General features: G+C 36.1%; 1 protein-coding gene across 2 annotated transcripts in view; it reads right to left on the bottom strand.

Moving 5' to 3' along the window:
- prkcba (protein kinase C, beta a) overlaps positions 1–17,221 on the bottom strand; it is an 80,038-nt gene that overhangs the window by 44,550 nt on the left and 18,267 nt on the right. For both annotated transcript variants that reach the window (XM_087234868.1, NM_201029.1), the window contains 3 exon segments: positions 9,876–9,958; positions 5,828–5,939; positions 113–241 (listed from right to left, as the gene is read on the bottom strand). In XM_087234868.1, the coding sequence (XP_087090994.1) occupies positions 113–241; positions 5,828–5,939; positions 9,876–9,958 (324 nt within the window).

Genomic DNA, 17,221 nt, shown 5'->3' with positions numbered 1-17,221 from the left:
CAAAAGAATGTAAGTCCAGAAATGCAATATATAAATGTAAGGAGTTAATATTAAATTGAAGTCCCCATGAAGATAGATTTACATTGGTGTGTTTGTGTGTGTGTGAACTTACCGGACACACTGAGAACATTGCCTGTGATACTAGCAGAGAAATGCAGCCTCCCTCTCTTCTCAGTGTGGTCTGTTCCACACAGGCTGGGAACATGCTTAAAGCATCGCTTATGAATATTCATCAGACAATCTGCAGAAAATCACACATGATTAGATGGACAGCATCACACATGCAGCGTTTGTTTCTCACTCACTACTTACTCAGAAATGCCCACACAAACACCCACGATCACAGAGACACACAAAAATCACACCTACGCTGTCAAATATATATAAAGAGAGCTTAATAACCAGCTGTATTTACACATGCAGTGCGCAAAGTAATAATAAATAACAGAAAACAATATATTATTACATACTGTACAGTGCTCATCATATACGAGTACACTCCTTACAAATCTATATTTTAAATTCATATTTTAACAGGAAGCTATACAATATTATATTTGTGCATGTATAGTGATTTCCAAAAATCTGAGAAATTTTATTCAACTATTAGAATTACCATATTTTATCCATAACCTTCAGAAGATTAAAAACAGTTTTAATTTTTTCATAAAAAAAAAAAAAAAAAAAAAGAAAACAACAATGGGGAATAAAAACCCATCAGCCTTAAGATTCGTTTGTTTCCCACTGGATTACGACCTATTCCGTGATTATTTTATATTAACACAGCAATAGCATCAGTTGCAACAGACAGCACATTTACAGCACATTGTTAAACTTTGACAGCACTCACTTAGGCTACAATAAAGACTATGAGCTCTATTTTGACAGTCCATGCGCAAAAGCGCAAAACGCAGGGCGCAAATGCTTTCAGGGCGTGTCAAGATAGATTTTTGCTAATTTAAGGACGGGCAATCTGCCTTGCGCTTTGGCGCATGGTCTAAAAGGGTTGAGTTTATTTTCTTAATGAGTTATAGGTGTGTTTTAAGAATAAACCAATTAGAGTCTCATCTCCCATTCCCTTTAAGACCCAGCTGTGTCGCGCCAAGAGCGCATTCGCTATTTACAGGACGCAGAGTAAGTCTAAGTAGAAAAAATGAGCATTTCACAAGCAAACAGGTAACAGTTAACAGTTTTTTAACAGAAAACAGTTAAACAGAGCATCTACTGCGTGAGAATGAGAGATAATGAATCACTTTCACTTTCGCTCTTGGATAGGGAAACCTTTACGCACAGACATCAATTAGTCTATAAATAAATACTTTTGCTTGTTAAGCGCAAATATTCGTTTCAAAACTATTTCTAAATTCAGTTCTAATTTCCAGCAAACGAATAAATGAATAATAATAGCAAAATGTGCTCAAAAACCTGAGTTATATCCTTAAACACATGCTGTGCCCTATATGGTCTAAAACCTGACAGGTGGGCAAATCTAAGCTTGTTTTTAATAAAACAAATATAAATATGGATATATTAAATAATACTGCTAATAATAATAACATTATACAAAAGCAAATTGTTATGAATGAACTGAAAAAGCCTCAAAACGACTCTTGCGCCAAGCTGAAACTACCAAACAAGTATTGCGCCGCGCCACACTGCGCCGGGTGTATGATAGGGCCCTATGAATGTACATGGATCTCCCAGTGGCGGTTTCCAAAATTAAACCAAGAATAAACTTTTGCTGTAAACCAGTCTCATTCGGTGAGGTAACTATTAAATTAAACAAATGAATAAGTGAAGTTTCACAAACTAAAGCTGCGGTCACACTGGGCTTTTCCTCCCACAGACCTCCATTCATACGCACGCGAATGCGTCAGACCGGAAACGCGGGGTCATGCGTCAAGTTTCGCAGGTTGCTGCGGTGCAAAGTTCAAGCTTGGTGAACTCTGACCTGCGAAATCACATCACTTGTCTGCGTGAGACCAATCGAGGATCAAAACATGACCTCTCTGGATAGAAATTTAAATTATGGAGCAATCGCTTGCTTTTTAAATGTCTAATAATAGTGTTTAATCCCGCCCCTTTTCGCAGTGCTGTATGACAGAATGACCGCAGCTTAATTTCGAGAGGAGCACAAGATATGATTGACTGCTGCTGGTCTCTTGACTACAATAGCCGCGTTTCCACTATCGCGCCTAAAGCGAGCGAGCCAGGGCGAGCCAAGGCCAGTGGCGTTTCCACTGTCACTTCCGGGGCCTAATCGGGCCAAAGCGGGGCTTTCTTGGGGCCAGCGGCCGGCCTTTTTCGGCCCGCCGAATACCTTGGGCCAAAGAGGGCCAGCCGGGGCTTCGGGGCGGAGTGAAAGGAGAGGCGGGCACAGTTTTCCAATCGCACTCGAGTACATGCGCCAAACACATAACAAATAAATAAATAAGAGAAAGAAAACATCTGGAACAAATTATAGGCTGGGGTCTTTTTTTTTTTTTTTTGCATATGATCGCCCTTATGTTTATCTTTTAAATGTAAGTCTGTTGCATAAAATGATCTTTCTTTGCTGCATCTTTGATGTTTCAATAACGCATAATAATCTTTACACCATATTACACATATTAAAGACACAGCTGACAGTAAAGGTTTTCAAGAGGTTTTGTCAAGTTTAATAGGTGTTTTTGCGCGTTTAGATGTCTGTGTATGTGTGTGAGACCGAGGAAAAGAGCGCTCCATTTATAGCTCTGTTGATGCCGCGAGCGGCTTTTTTCTTTTCTTTTTATTGTTTTAATTTATTTTGGTGATAATACACTATATAAATACAATAGTAAGACATTAAACTTTACAAATTTCATGTCCACTTTTGTAAACTCAAAACAATAGTGTCATATCTAGATAAAATAGCCCTATATTGAAATAATTTAAAGAATTACAAATATCAGATAGGCCTATAATAAAATCACATTAAATAAATAAACCAATATAAAACTAACAAAAGCTATAACAATTAGGTACTATATCAAACTGTTTCAAATTTATATTTAACTTTCATTTTTCAAAAGCCTCTTTGAAAAAAAGATTTTAGATATTTTCTAAAAAAATAAATAAACAAATAAATAAACACCGGAGAATGTTTTAAATATTATTTATAAAGTATTTGGATTCTATGAAATTAATCAAATCATGCAAACAGAGCATTTTCGGGGTGAGTGAAAGCAGAAACTAGGCGACCTTTTTTTCTGTCTGCAGCCGCGCAGCACTTTTTTTGACGGGGAAAACTGCAAGTTCAAAATGTGCTCTGTGTCCTCAAACAAGTGTGTATGTTTTTATATAACGTGGTAAAATTAAAAAGGAAATTTTAAATACATAAAGAGCTTTATTAGTGCAAAGCTGCTGAGCGCAACGAAATATAGGCTATATTTTATTACGTGCTGCTCTTATGTGCTGAAACACTGAACACTTTCCTTTACTTAAGATATAATAAGCAACATCTTTAAATAAAGGGAATCATCTATTAAGTGTCATAAAGCCTATAGGGAAAAAAAAAATCATGTTTCAGTTCTCTCCGGAGCATTTGGGATGAAAGATGGACAGATTCTGTCTAGAGGATGTTATAAAATACATTTTATATCGAGTTATTAACGGATAATTTTATATATGTGGTGTTATATTATGGATGTGTGCGCTCCCTGCGCTGCGGGTCCACTGAAGACCACTGGACTTCGATGCCAATAGTCGGTCGACGAGTAAATGAATATGATGAATGAAAACACACAGGCATGTGCATATAGACATGCGTTGTACTGCTGTACAATAACGTGTCATTTGTTTGTTTTGGTTGTCCTAATTTTAATAGTTTCGTGATGGTGTGCTTTATCTGCATGATTCTCGCTGAAGTGGGCGGTTTGAGTGACGTTCGATTCGGGTGATGTTCTGGGGGCGGGGTTTGCGTGACTCGCTGCGAGCTACTAGCCTCACAGTGGAAACGCGACATGATTTCGGCCACACTGCTCAACCTCCCGGGCGATTGGCCCGGCCTGGCCCGATATAAGCCCTGGCTCGCACTGGCCTGATAGTGGAAATGCGGCTATTCATTAGTTAGCCAATCAGATTAACTATAATTCACAATAAGTAGCCTAGCAAAAAATTACTCCCTTATCTTCGTTTTCCGAAGAAACCCCCCATCCACCCCTTTCCTCCTTTACCACGGTTAGCTCTCAAGAACCACCTGATCTTATACTCCCCTTACATGCTCTATTGACCAGGCGTGAGCCCTGAGCTCAATTATCTCCGAGCTCAGGGTTCTCTCCCGGGACAGCATGCCAAACCTGCTAATAGCATCAAGCAATATCTAAGTGTGAACTCTAGAAATGACTATGAATAAAAGTATCTTGAAGTTAGACGGTTGCAGTTTTTGTTGTGAATATGCGCGTGTTTATAAAGGCTTCGTGGTGTGTGTGCATCATTGTGTGCAATATTTTTATATTTATAACCACTTCTGAGGATAGTGGAGGTTGCGAGTAACTGGAATTGTAATTTTGGGGGTCGTGAGCTGAAAAGTTTGGAAACCTCTGGTCTACAGAACGAACCATTACCCTAATTTTCCTAGCTAACCTAATTAACCCAGTTAAACCTTTAAATGTTACTGTAAGCTGAATACTAGTATCTTGAATATTATCATAATATTAGTTACTAGAATTTAGTTATGGGGGACACAGTGGTGCAGTAGGCTGTCGCCTCACAGCAAGAAGGTCGCTGGTTCGAGCCTCGGCTGGGTCAGTTGATGTTTCTGTGTGGAGTTTGCATGTTCTCCCCATGTTCGCGTGAGGTTCCTCTGGGTGCTCTCCCACATAGTACAAAGACATGCACTATATGTGAATTGGGTTAAGCTAAAATTTTCCGAGCGGAGTGTGTATGGATGTTTCCCAGAGATGGGTTGCAGCTGGAAGAGCATCTGTTGCATAAAACATATGCAGGATAAGTTGGCTAAGTTTGTTCAGCTGTGGTGACCCCGGAGTAATAAAGGGACTAAGATGAAAAGAAAATGAATGAATGAAAATTATTATATTTAGAAATGTGTGGAAAAAAAATATTTTTATTTTAAAAAAATTGGGGAAAAATATACAGGAGGGCTAAATTAGGAAGGCTAATAATTCTGACTATACTTCATGAAGAACATACACTTAAGTGTTTCCTTTCTTTTACTTTTTTTTTAGTTGAAGATTTCAGATAAAATACATATTTTAAAAGCCGTTTTTCTTAAAATTTGTTTTTCTCCTGCAGTTTTTCCTCCTGGGAAATCATAAGTCTCCACTTCAGAAACAGAAAACCGTACATTTCCTGTTTCAACAGAGTAAATCTAATGGTTTGTTATGTAATGCAGCATCACAGACAACAGAGGTCACTGTATGAAGGTTTTAATGTGCACTGACACACTGCTGCTGCTCGCTCTCTCTCTCTCTCTCTCTCTCTCTCTCTCACTCTCTCGCTCTCTCTCTCTCTCTCTCTCTCTCTCTCTCTCTCTCTCTCTCTCTGTCTGTCTATCTGTCTGTCTGTCTCTCTCTCTCTGTGTGTGTGTACGTGTTTTGTGACATCTTAGGACACAAATCTGTATAATGACATAGGTATGCATTACAAGGCGGTGAGCAAAAAAATGTGCACATTGCTGATGCCCTCATGTATACAGAATGAGTTTTATCAGAAAGTAAATCTAGTTTCCTTTAAGGGTTCGGTTTAGGGGTAGGGTGGGCAATTAACAAAGTTTGTACAGTATAAAGCACTATGTAATGTCCCCATAATTCACAAAAGCAAATGTGTGTGTGTGTGTGTTTGAACTCACTCAAACATCTCATCCCTTGGTGTATGAGGCCGTACAGTAGAGATCCACAGTGGTCACAGAATGTGGGACTGGTGTATGTGTGTACCTTGAACGAATGATATTTGCGAGGGTCCTGTGACACACAAACACAAAATTTATCTTAAAAATATGAAATTAACACATCATGCAGAAGCAAATACTGAAGATTTGATTTATATGTCAAATTTATTTCTCAAACATTAAGTATATGCACATTTAAAAAAATTTTACATCACGTTCTCCTCAAAAACGATAATTAATTGGTATTTTAAACCACTTTTCTTCACGCAGATCATTAGTCAGCAAAATACATACACAATTATTACCATGTATTCTTATGATTATATTTCAATCTGGTAATAACAAGTGCTGTTTAATTTTTATATAAACCTATCTTTAACACTAAACATTACCAAATTTTTCCCATATTTGGATATTTTCACAAAACTTATTTAAACGTTTTATTTAAACACTTATGCTATAGACCATTTCAATGTGCGGATGTCATTGACCAATGAACATTTACTGCTTGTTATCAAACTATTCAATAACTGTAACAAAAGGCAATTTAAACATAACTTAATCATCATAACATTATCAATATGTGGCTATTTTTGGATCCTCAGAAGTTGTAGAAATTAAAGGAAATAAGTTGGGACCATCATTTTTGTTTATATCCCTCAAAATGGTCTATATACCTATAAAATGACTTTTGTAAATAGTAATCTAAAGTAACATTGCATGTTTCATTAATACTTTGAATTAGTTACACACACACACACACACACACACACACACACACACACACACACACACACACACACACACACACACACACACACACACACACACTGAACAAATATTATTTTTCAACTTTTGTTTGAGTCAGTTTAGATTTTTTATTTTTTATATTATATCAAATAGTTATTTATATTTGTGCATTATGTATTATGAAATGCTGCCTTGGCAATTAGATGAAATAATAATACAAATATATTTTTGTGTTATTATTTGTTTGTTAACTGTAACAACAATTCTACGCTAATGCTATCAGTTGATAAAAACACTTGGCAATTTCATAATACATTCAACCTCTATTAAACATAGTACCATACAAATTTTTCCATTAGTAATTTCTAATTTCTTCAGGAGTAAATGAACAACCCACAAACCAAAAGAATAGCAAGTGAGATATTAAAGTACGGATAAAATAAATAAATAATAAATAATAAATAAACAATGCAGAGAATAGTGCAGCACTCTAAAAGAGTAGGGTCTGTCTGCAGACTGCAAGACAATGGAGTAACATAAAGAGGCGCAACTTGTATGTTAGAAGTGTAACTTGAAGTTATGTAACCATCAGTTATTAACATCTACACCTTCCCCAAACCTAAACCCAACCATCACTGTTATTAACATCTACACCTTAACCAACTCTTAACCCAACCATCAGTTATTAACGTTTACACCTTCCCCAACCCTTAACCCAACCATCACAGTTATTAGCGTCTACACCTTCCCTAACCCTAAACCCAACACCTTCCCCAAACCCAAACATCATAGTTATTAATGTATACACTTTTCCCAAACCTTAAACCAACCATCACAGTTATTAACGTCTACACCGACCCCAACCATCACAGTTATTAACGTCTTCCCCTTTCCCCAACTCTAAACCCAACCCTCAGTTATTAACGTTTACACCTTCCCCAACCCTAAACCCAACCATCATCGTTATTAATGTCTACACCTTCAACAAACCGAAACCCAAGACCTTCCCCAAACCCAACCATCACAGTTAATAACGTCAACACCTTCCCCAACCCTTAACACAACCGTTACTGTTATTAACATCTACACCTAACCAACTCTTAACCCAACCATCAGTTATTAACGTTTACACCTTCCCCAACCCTTAACCCAACCATCACAGTTATTAGCGTCTACACCTTCCCTAACCCTAAACCCAACACCTTCCCCAAACCCAAACATCATAGTTATTAATGTATACACTTTTCCCAAACCTTAACCCAACCATCACAGTTATTAACGTCTACACCGACCCCAACCATCACAGTTATTAACGTCTTCCCCTTTCCCCAACCCTAAACCCAACCATCATCGTTATTAATGTCTACACCTTCAACAAACCGAAACCCAAGACCTTCCCCAAACCCAACCATCACAGTTAATAACGTCAACACCTTCCCCAACCCTTAACACAACCGTTACTGTTATTAACATCTACACCTAACCAACTCTTAACCCAGCCATCAGTTATTAACGTTTACACCTTCCCCAACCCTAAACCCAACCATCATCGTTATTAATGTCTACACCTTCAACAAACCGAAACCCAAGACCTTCCCCAAACCCAACCATCACAGTTATTAACATCTACACCTTCCCCAACCCTTAACCCAACCATTACTGTTATTAACATCTACACCTAACCAACTCTTAACCCAACCATCAGTTATTAACGTTTACACCTTCCCCAACCCTAAACCCAACCATCATCGTTATTAATGTCTACACCTTCAACAAACCGAAACCCAAGACCTTCCCTAAACCGAACATCTACACCTAACCAACTCTTAACCCAGCCATCAGTTATTAACGTTTACACCTTCCCCAACCCTAAACCCAACCATCATTGTTATTAATGTCTACACCTTCAACAAACCGAAACCCAAGACCTTCCCCAAACCGAACATCTACACCTAACCAACTCTTAACCCAGCCATCAGTTATTAACGTTTACACCTTCCACAAACCTTAAGCCAACCATGATCGTTAATAATGTCTATACCTTCCCCAACCCTCAACACAACCATCACAGTTATTAATGTCCACACCTTTCCCAAACCCAACCATCACAAATATTTACATCTACACCTTCCCCAACCCTTAACCCAACCATCACAGTGATTAATGTACAGTCGCGAGCTGTGGAGGCTTTCATACTAGACATGCTCACCATTGTGCTGTTATTTAAAACCACAGGGGGTGACGCAGAGTAGGCTGTCATGACAAAACGAATAAAGTAGTCAGCGAGTGAAGTTGCACGGTGGGGTTGCTAAATGAATGAACATAACAATATAAAAAATTAATAGGTAGTGAATAAATTTGGAGAATCATGAAAACATTGGGTGAAAATGTTCTCTGGTAAACATTTCCGCCATCTTGACAACACCTTCTCGTTGTGACATCTCGCATGGTTAAATGGGATCTCGATAACTGCAAGTTAAACCTCTAACTTACTAGAAGTTCAGCCACTGTTTTTCAGTCCGCAGATTAAAACGGCTTTTAAAACTACTACAGCTAGGGGGCGCTAATGTAGAGCCCCCTCAACAAAAACAACAACAACAAAATAATAAAGTGCAGCAAAAATCATTTTAAAAACACTACAGTTAGAAGAGGAAGAAGCAGAATGTTTTACCTCCGTTTAAACTTTAAAGTACAAACAATCTCTTTTTAAATCAAACTTAAAGTTAAATAATCCAACAAAGGCAAGTTAATGGTTCAATTATTATTTAACATCTTCCTCAATACCAGATGGTGCAAAGGTCAGGAATCAAAGCTTTCCTATGCATCAGCATGGATTCTTGCACACGCAACAAACACCATTCAAGGAACAGCGGTGTAACAAAACAGCACAGGAAGTGTGTGTGTGTGTGTGTGCGCCTCCTTTTCACACATATAGGAAGCGAGGCTATAAATAGAGATTAGAGAAGAGAAAGCCGATGTGCATTTGAAGGTACAGCACAAACAAACACATGAGGAACATGATTAGTGTTCGGCTTCAATAAACAGTACATAATCAGTTACCACCAATAAATATTTAAACTGCTCGGCCAGCAGTGTGTATACGACGTGAATAAGTGAGTGTGTGTATTTGCTGCTTAGTCACAGGAAGAAGCCTCTTCAGACCCCAAAGGAAGAGTTTCACCACCAGAAAAGACGGCGGAAGAGAAAGCCGAAGTGGAGAGGATGATGAGGATGTGTTGCGCTTATTGACTTTACTTACATCTGATGCAGGGCCCTTGTCGGACCCTGGGCAGGAGAAGTGAACAAACTCATGGCAGCGTTTGTGAACCACAAAACAGCACACTGGGGGGAGAACAGAAAGAGAGAGAGACACTTCTTAATATCACACAGAACACACAGATTGACATTGAAACGCAACTTTAATTTACAGAAAGACAAAAAAAGTCAAACCAAATGTGCTTCAGGGGTAGTTATTGGCTGTGTCTGAAATCGCATACCTCAACACCAGGGCTCAGGAACCTTTTTTCATCAAAGAGCCATTTATACATTTTTTTTAGCAAATAAATTTTAAAGAGCCACCGGCCACTTTATTAGGTACACCTGTCCAATCCTCCTTAACACAAATTTGTAATCAGCCTATCACTTGCCAGCAACTCAATGCATTGAGGCATGTAGACATTGTGAAGATGATAGATTACTACTCTACATTACAATACAGGTTTAAACAAAAGCTTCATGTCTATGCATGTCCATGCACAACTCAAAAATAAACAAATATGAAGCGTCACATGTTGAGCAGGTCCACGAATGAAAAAAGGGCCAATTTAGAGAATGTTTTTCTTTTCGCCATCACATCTCATGGATGTTGTTTGAATTTACATACACGAGAAGATTACCATAAAAAGTTGTTTGATCTTTATTGGGGTCGCAATTCAAGTTTATCCATAGTGCCGCACACGTGGATTGCTTGAAACGTTTTTTTAAATTGTTAACTGAATTCTTATTCATTTTGCTCAAAAAAAATACAATTAAAAAGGGATTTATAATTGTATTTTTAATCAGAAACTGATTTCTGGTGACTGTTGTAAATGTTTTAAACTGTTATAAAACATTATTGAATGGAGACAGCAGGAGAGCCATGTAATTTTGGTCAAAGAGCCATATGTGTTTCGCGAGCCATGGGTTCCCTACCACTGCTCTACACTATATATTAGGGCTACAAGAAATAAAAAAAAATCTGACATTGTGATATTTTGTTTTGCTGCAATTAGGGATGCAACGATTAACCTATTTCACTATTAACCGTGTTTTAATTAATCACGAATAATAAATTACGGCTTCTCAACACCATGGAACATACCACTGCAACTATACAAAGATATGCCAACTGTGCACTAGTTTAAATTTCCGAGCTTGTACAATGAGACCCCGTTGAAACTAATACGTTTTAAACGGCATTTTAGAATGATCCACAACCACACTGGCATTTCACCTAGTGCTTCTGAACAACTTTCCGTCCGCACATCACATGACCACACACACTCTGGCATGCACTGCAGCGATGAGGGCTGTACACGAAAGACTGATCTACCCTCGGATCTAACCTCACTATATTTGTTAAACGTGATATTTAATTCATCTTGTTGTCTATATCTAACCACATATTCCCCGACTTTGATCTTTTGAATCTATAACTTGTTCTCAGGTAATGTGTTTTGGCCGAGCGCAAAAATAAGTGAATATATTAATTAATGTAATCACGTACACTGATTCTGCACATTTGACTGATTGCTTGCATTTATTTCTTATAATGTATAAACTTATTGTACTTTATACTTTTAATTGGCCATTATTGATTATTAAAACTGATATTCAGCAAAAGAGAGGGTATGTTTGGTATTTTTCAATGAAAATTAAAAGAGGCAGTAATGTTATAGTCTCAGTTTTGTTATAAATATGCATACAGTGATGATGACAGTCATATAAATACATAGCAACACAACAATATTTTTGGTGTCTGTTAAGTTAATATCAAAATGTAAATAGGCAGTTCCTCATATCATGTTTTAATTTTATTGTTAAGATATTGAAACAACGTAGACAGGGTGATGTGAATTATGTTATAAAGTACTCAGTTCCCTTTGAGGATTTACCCGACGTGTCCTCTTGAGTTTTTTTTTCCATATGAAACTTGCGAAGTCTGAATTTACAAGGAGAGGATGCAGGACTGAACTTTATGTAGGCTACTTAATATTGAGAAAAAAGCCCCAATGAGACAGGCGAATGTCTGCAGCCCCGCCTCCGTTTTCAGATGGCGTAACCGTAGCCAAACTTATGCGCTTTAAAATTAAAACAAATTAGTGCAAACGGGACCTGAGGCTTATATCCACGCACACTGGATCAACTATGACTGATGCTAATAACTAGGGGCCGGTCACATATTGCATCTTTTGCATTCACAACATGTTGGGATTGATGCACGGCGCATTCACGTTTTCCAGGCACACCTAGTTGAAAAAATGCCACGAGCGCGCCGTGAGTCACATGACAATAACTGAGCGGCCATTTATTTTCAGTCTAAAATTCTTACTTTTGTTTAAATGCCAAAAACTTTTTTCACTTATTTCAAACTCCAAACAGAAATAGACTATTGTTTGTTTTTAATATCATGTTGTGCTGTATTATTTGGATACTGAGCAGCATTAAATAACACTTTAAAATATGAAGAGTTTTCATGTGATTTTCTAAACTAGTAGTGTTTTGAAATTAACGAAAGCATAATAATCGTGATTATTCCTCAGACTATAATCATATCTATAATCATTCCTCAGACTATAATCACACCTAGCTGCGATATGAATATACAGCGGGGAAAATAAGTGTTGAACACATCACCATTTTTCTCAGAAAACATATTTCTAAAGGTGCTGTTGACTTGAAATTTCCCCCGGATGTTGGTTACAACCAAAGAAATCCATACATGCAAAGAAAACTCCTGTCCCTCAGTCATCTTTCCGTCAAGCAAATTTTTCGTGTTAGCCTAATTGGCGATATCACTGGAGCGAGAGGTGGCAGAAACACAGCAAAACCTTTGTTGTTGACTAACGAAAAACAGGAAGAAGAAATCATCATTCTCGCCATCATATGGATTTAGTTTTATCGTCTAGAGTAGACACCGACCTCACAGCTCCGTGAATAAGTGTTGTCATTTATTGATCCACGATTGGTAAATGTAGCTTGTGTGGACGCTACTGTGCTACTTGACTAAAATATAGCTTTGCTTCTGAAAAGCAATTTGATTTATAAAGTAGCGACGCTACAGCCACGCTACCAAGTAATTTACTTTATTTAGTTATTTATTTATTTATTTTATTTACTTATACAGGGACAATGTACAACATGACATGTTGTGCCAGAGTTAGCTATAAAGCTAATTTACATCTGTAGTCCCTGGGCAGGAAGTAACAAATTTAACAGTAATAACCAATACAATATACACTTACAGTACAATAAATACATCATTTGTCAATAAAATGAAATCAAATCAGTGGTTGCATGTTTGATTTTGTTTAAGCCAAATTTTAAGAATAGTTTAAAAGTTTAGTTTACTTAAGCTACTTACTGCACAAACACTGCTATTGAGAGTACACAAAATACAATACCAATACGACACATTGTTCAGCCCTATTATATAATGAATTAAAAACAGTATGCGAGCGGAGTAACATGTCCAAATTCATAGTATTGGAAAAACAGTAGACGAGAAGTACCCGGATGACGAACTTCTTCCTGCAAGATTCTGAAGTGCGCAACTGATGCATGCTACGCTATACCATAATGCCATGTGGAATAATTTATGAATGGGAGTGAAGCAATTTAGGGTTAATCACATGATAATGATACATGTAGTATGTCTGAGTTTCATTAATACTAACCACACTTATACTATGTACTTTGTTAACGGTCGTGTAGTAAATTCAAATTCAAATGTAGTACCTGCTAGAGTAATAGGCGATTTTGGAGGCAGCCAATATGTGAGTGCCCTTTGGATAAGGGATTTTTAGTTTAACTTTGTTTTATTGATGTTTACTAGTCTGAGAGTTACAGTATCACATAAAGAACCAGTAACCGTACGTTTACACCGAAAGCGGCGAGTGTCTAAGGTCACTCTGGCAGCCCTGGCGACAACGCTGTCTGCCTTCAGCTTCGACAGCGAGAGCGTCAAAATTCGCTACATTGATCTCATATTTAAAGGAGCCGTTGCAGCATATCAGTTACATTCCTGCATAAAACATGTTTCTAGCGTGAAAATGTTGCGCACTTCTTATCACATTCATATAACAATGGAAGATCAGGTTGCGTGTGGTGTGGCTTTCTTCTATTTATCCAATATGTGTCCATATGTCTGAAATATCCTGAAGCAGCTAACGTTATACTGTTTTGTACTGTCACGTCGCGTGAGATTCCCATTTTTTTAAGATAAATATATATATATATATATATATATATATATATATATATATATATATATATATATATATATATATATATATATATATATATATATATATATATATATATATATATATATATATATATATATATATATATATATATATATATATATATATATATATATATATATATATATATATATATATATATATATATATATATATATATATATATATATATATATATATATATATATATATATATATATATATATATATATATATATATATATATATATATATATATATATATAATATATATATATATATATATATATATATATATATAATATATATATATATATATATATATAAATATATATATATATATATATATATATATATATATATATATATATATATATATATATATATATATATATATATATATATATATATATATATATATATATATATATATATATATATATATATATATATATATATATATATATAACATTAATGCACATCAGTAACTCGCCAGTAGCTTATTCAATGCATGAAACATTAAGAACAACTGTGGTCGGAACCAAAGTTCACAGGTCTGTGTTCTCTGAACTCCTATCAAGCGGTGGACGTCTTCATTCTGATTGCTTGCCGCTGAACCGCGTCATAGCTCATTACCATAAAGTTGACTTGATTTCAACTCTCCTCGACGCCCACGCCGGAGAAGGCGCGCCACGCTGCTCCTCGCCAATTGTTCCTATCAGCAAAAAAACACTAAACTATTTTCTTCAAACAGTACATACTGAAGGTTCTTCACTGAATCATTATAAACAGCCTTTGTTTTTTTAAGAGTGCATTTGAGCAATTTCTGGTTGTGAAATGTTGGCATAACAGGCTCTGTCAGTTCTTAGTAAAGCTGTGGTTGACAAAGGCCACATGGTAAGTTATTTCATAAACTAATACAATCTCATTCAGATCTGTTAAAGTACAGCTGAAGTGTTTAAATAGTTTTTGGTATCACTGTATACTCATAAAAATAGAGGTTCTTTATAGTTTATGATGGATCCATAAAAAACATTAACATTTGAAGAAACTTTCCATTTCCCAAAACTTCAACACAATGTAAACTATCAGTAACATTTAGTTTAAATAACAATTCCCAATATTATATGCTGGCCTATTATCTGCCTGTTATTATGATATTATTAAGATCTCCCGTCTCCAGCGCCTAGACTGCAGCTCTGCAAGTTTGGCCTAATGAGAAATGATCATGCCCAACGAAGCCTGGTTACGCTCAAGGTTTTTCCTTCACTTTCGTAAATTGGAAAAGTTTGTTTCTGCGCATTGATGGATTTACCCTTCAGTGTTTGGACTTTCAGAAGTGAAAATTAAACCACATTAAACTGAACAAAACTGAACTCTGAAAACTGAACTGACCCAGTTTTAATTAACAAGAATCTTCTACGTTAAGCTGCTTTTACACTACTACTACTGCTTTGACATTGTACAAGCGCAATAGAAATAAAGATTAATTGAATCGAATATTAACTGTTTATTAGTACTCAAGATATGATCTTATACTGCACTCATAATCATACACAATAACTAAATCCAACTACAACCTTACTAACTATGAATAAGCACAGCTAGTTAGTACTGAGCTAAAAGCCCCTTGGTGTTTGGGGGCCATACAAAATGTGTGTACTTTGTGTAAAGAGAGAACCAGTACCTAAAACTGTGACATTCCCACCTTAAACTATGCATGAAATGTTAAATTAGCATTAGGTAAAACTACTGTAGGTCAACATGAAATAAGTAAGAGAGAATTAAACAAACAGGTTTTTTGTAAATCCAGAAAACAAAAATAAATTGAATTCTATCACTGGGAATCAATATAGAAAGTATGCATTGACCTATCTAAATATATGATACGGTCACCAGCAATCAGTGAATAATGATTTACTAGATACCATCTCTGCACAAAATATACAAAAAAATGCCTAAAAGCTTTGGATGGCATAAAAATCAGGCTAAAGAATTATGATGTTTATGTAATCTGTTTGTTTTATAATCTGTCCAACAGTATGGAAAAGATCCACATTAACTCCATGTAAACTTGCATTTAACATCAATACCAGAATAAACCAACCCAGGCTTATTCTGAAAATGTACAGTTACTGTATATACATTTCTGGAGAGCGCTGAACACGACCCAGGAGGTACGTTTTTTGCAGTTTTTGTTCCACGAGAGGCTGCTGTGTACGATTTTTGAAATCTCAAAATCCTCTCGGCAGTGCCATTCGCGCCTGCTGTTCTCACGTAAATTCACCAGAGGTCGCTGTCGACTGACTGACTGATAAACTGACTGATCGACTGACTGACTGATCGACTGACCCACCCTCCTCCTGGTAAGGGCAAAAAGGAGTCATACTGCCCTGTAGCAATAATTTTAAAGATGAAATGCAGCCAGACGTACTTATGGCTACATAATTCTCGATCTCCAGAAATGTATATAGTGCTACGCTTTCAGAATGAGCCTATGTTCAAAAAAACTTTCTATAGTTTGAAGGGTAAAAATGATAATACTTTTCTGATTTTACTGTTGTCATTTAAAAAAACAACATCAACAATGGTCATTTGCTTTATGTATACTAAGGTTAAATCAAAATAATCAAATCTGACAGTGTACGAGGACCAAATATACTTGTGTAACATCTAATACACTGTTAAATAAAGATTAAATAAATTAAATGTTGTTTGTGGGCGGATGAACAGTTTCCGTATTTTGTGATTCACAAGTGTTTTACATTTCTTTACGAATTTTGAAGCTTGATCCCTGCTCTGTCGACTTTATTTATTTTTATTGGTGTTTACATAGACCATACATAGTAGTACAGACCATACATAGTAGTACCATCCCCTAAAATAAAAGAAACATGTCTTCTGAGAGAAAAAAAATTATCATAAAAAAAAAAAAATGTATTAAGGAAAATTAAAAAATATATGATAGAGCAAGTTTTGCTCTGTCAAATTTTGATGTTGAAAAGTCAACTCTATAGTTTAACATAGTGACTTTTATTGACATTTTAGTAATTTGCAATAATATACTGTTTAAGAAATAACATACAGAGATATAATAAGTCTA

Source organism: Danio rerio, chromosome 1 (assembly GCF_052040795.2).
Source record: "Danio rerio strain M-AB ecotype USA chromosome 1, GRCz13ab, whole genome shotgun sequence".
In the NCBI taxonomy this organism is placed as follows: Eukaryota; Metazoa; Chordata; class Actinopteri; order Cypriniformes; family Danionidae; genus Danio; species Danio rerio.
The sequence above is the reverse complement of the archived record's forward strand: the minus strand, read 5'-3'. Positions and strand labels throughout refer to the sequence as shown.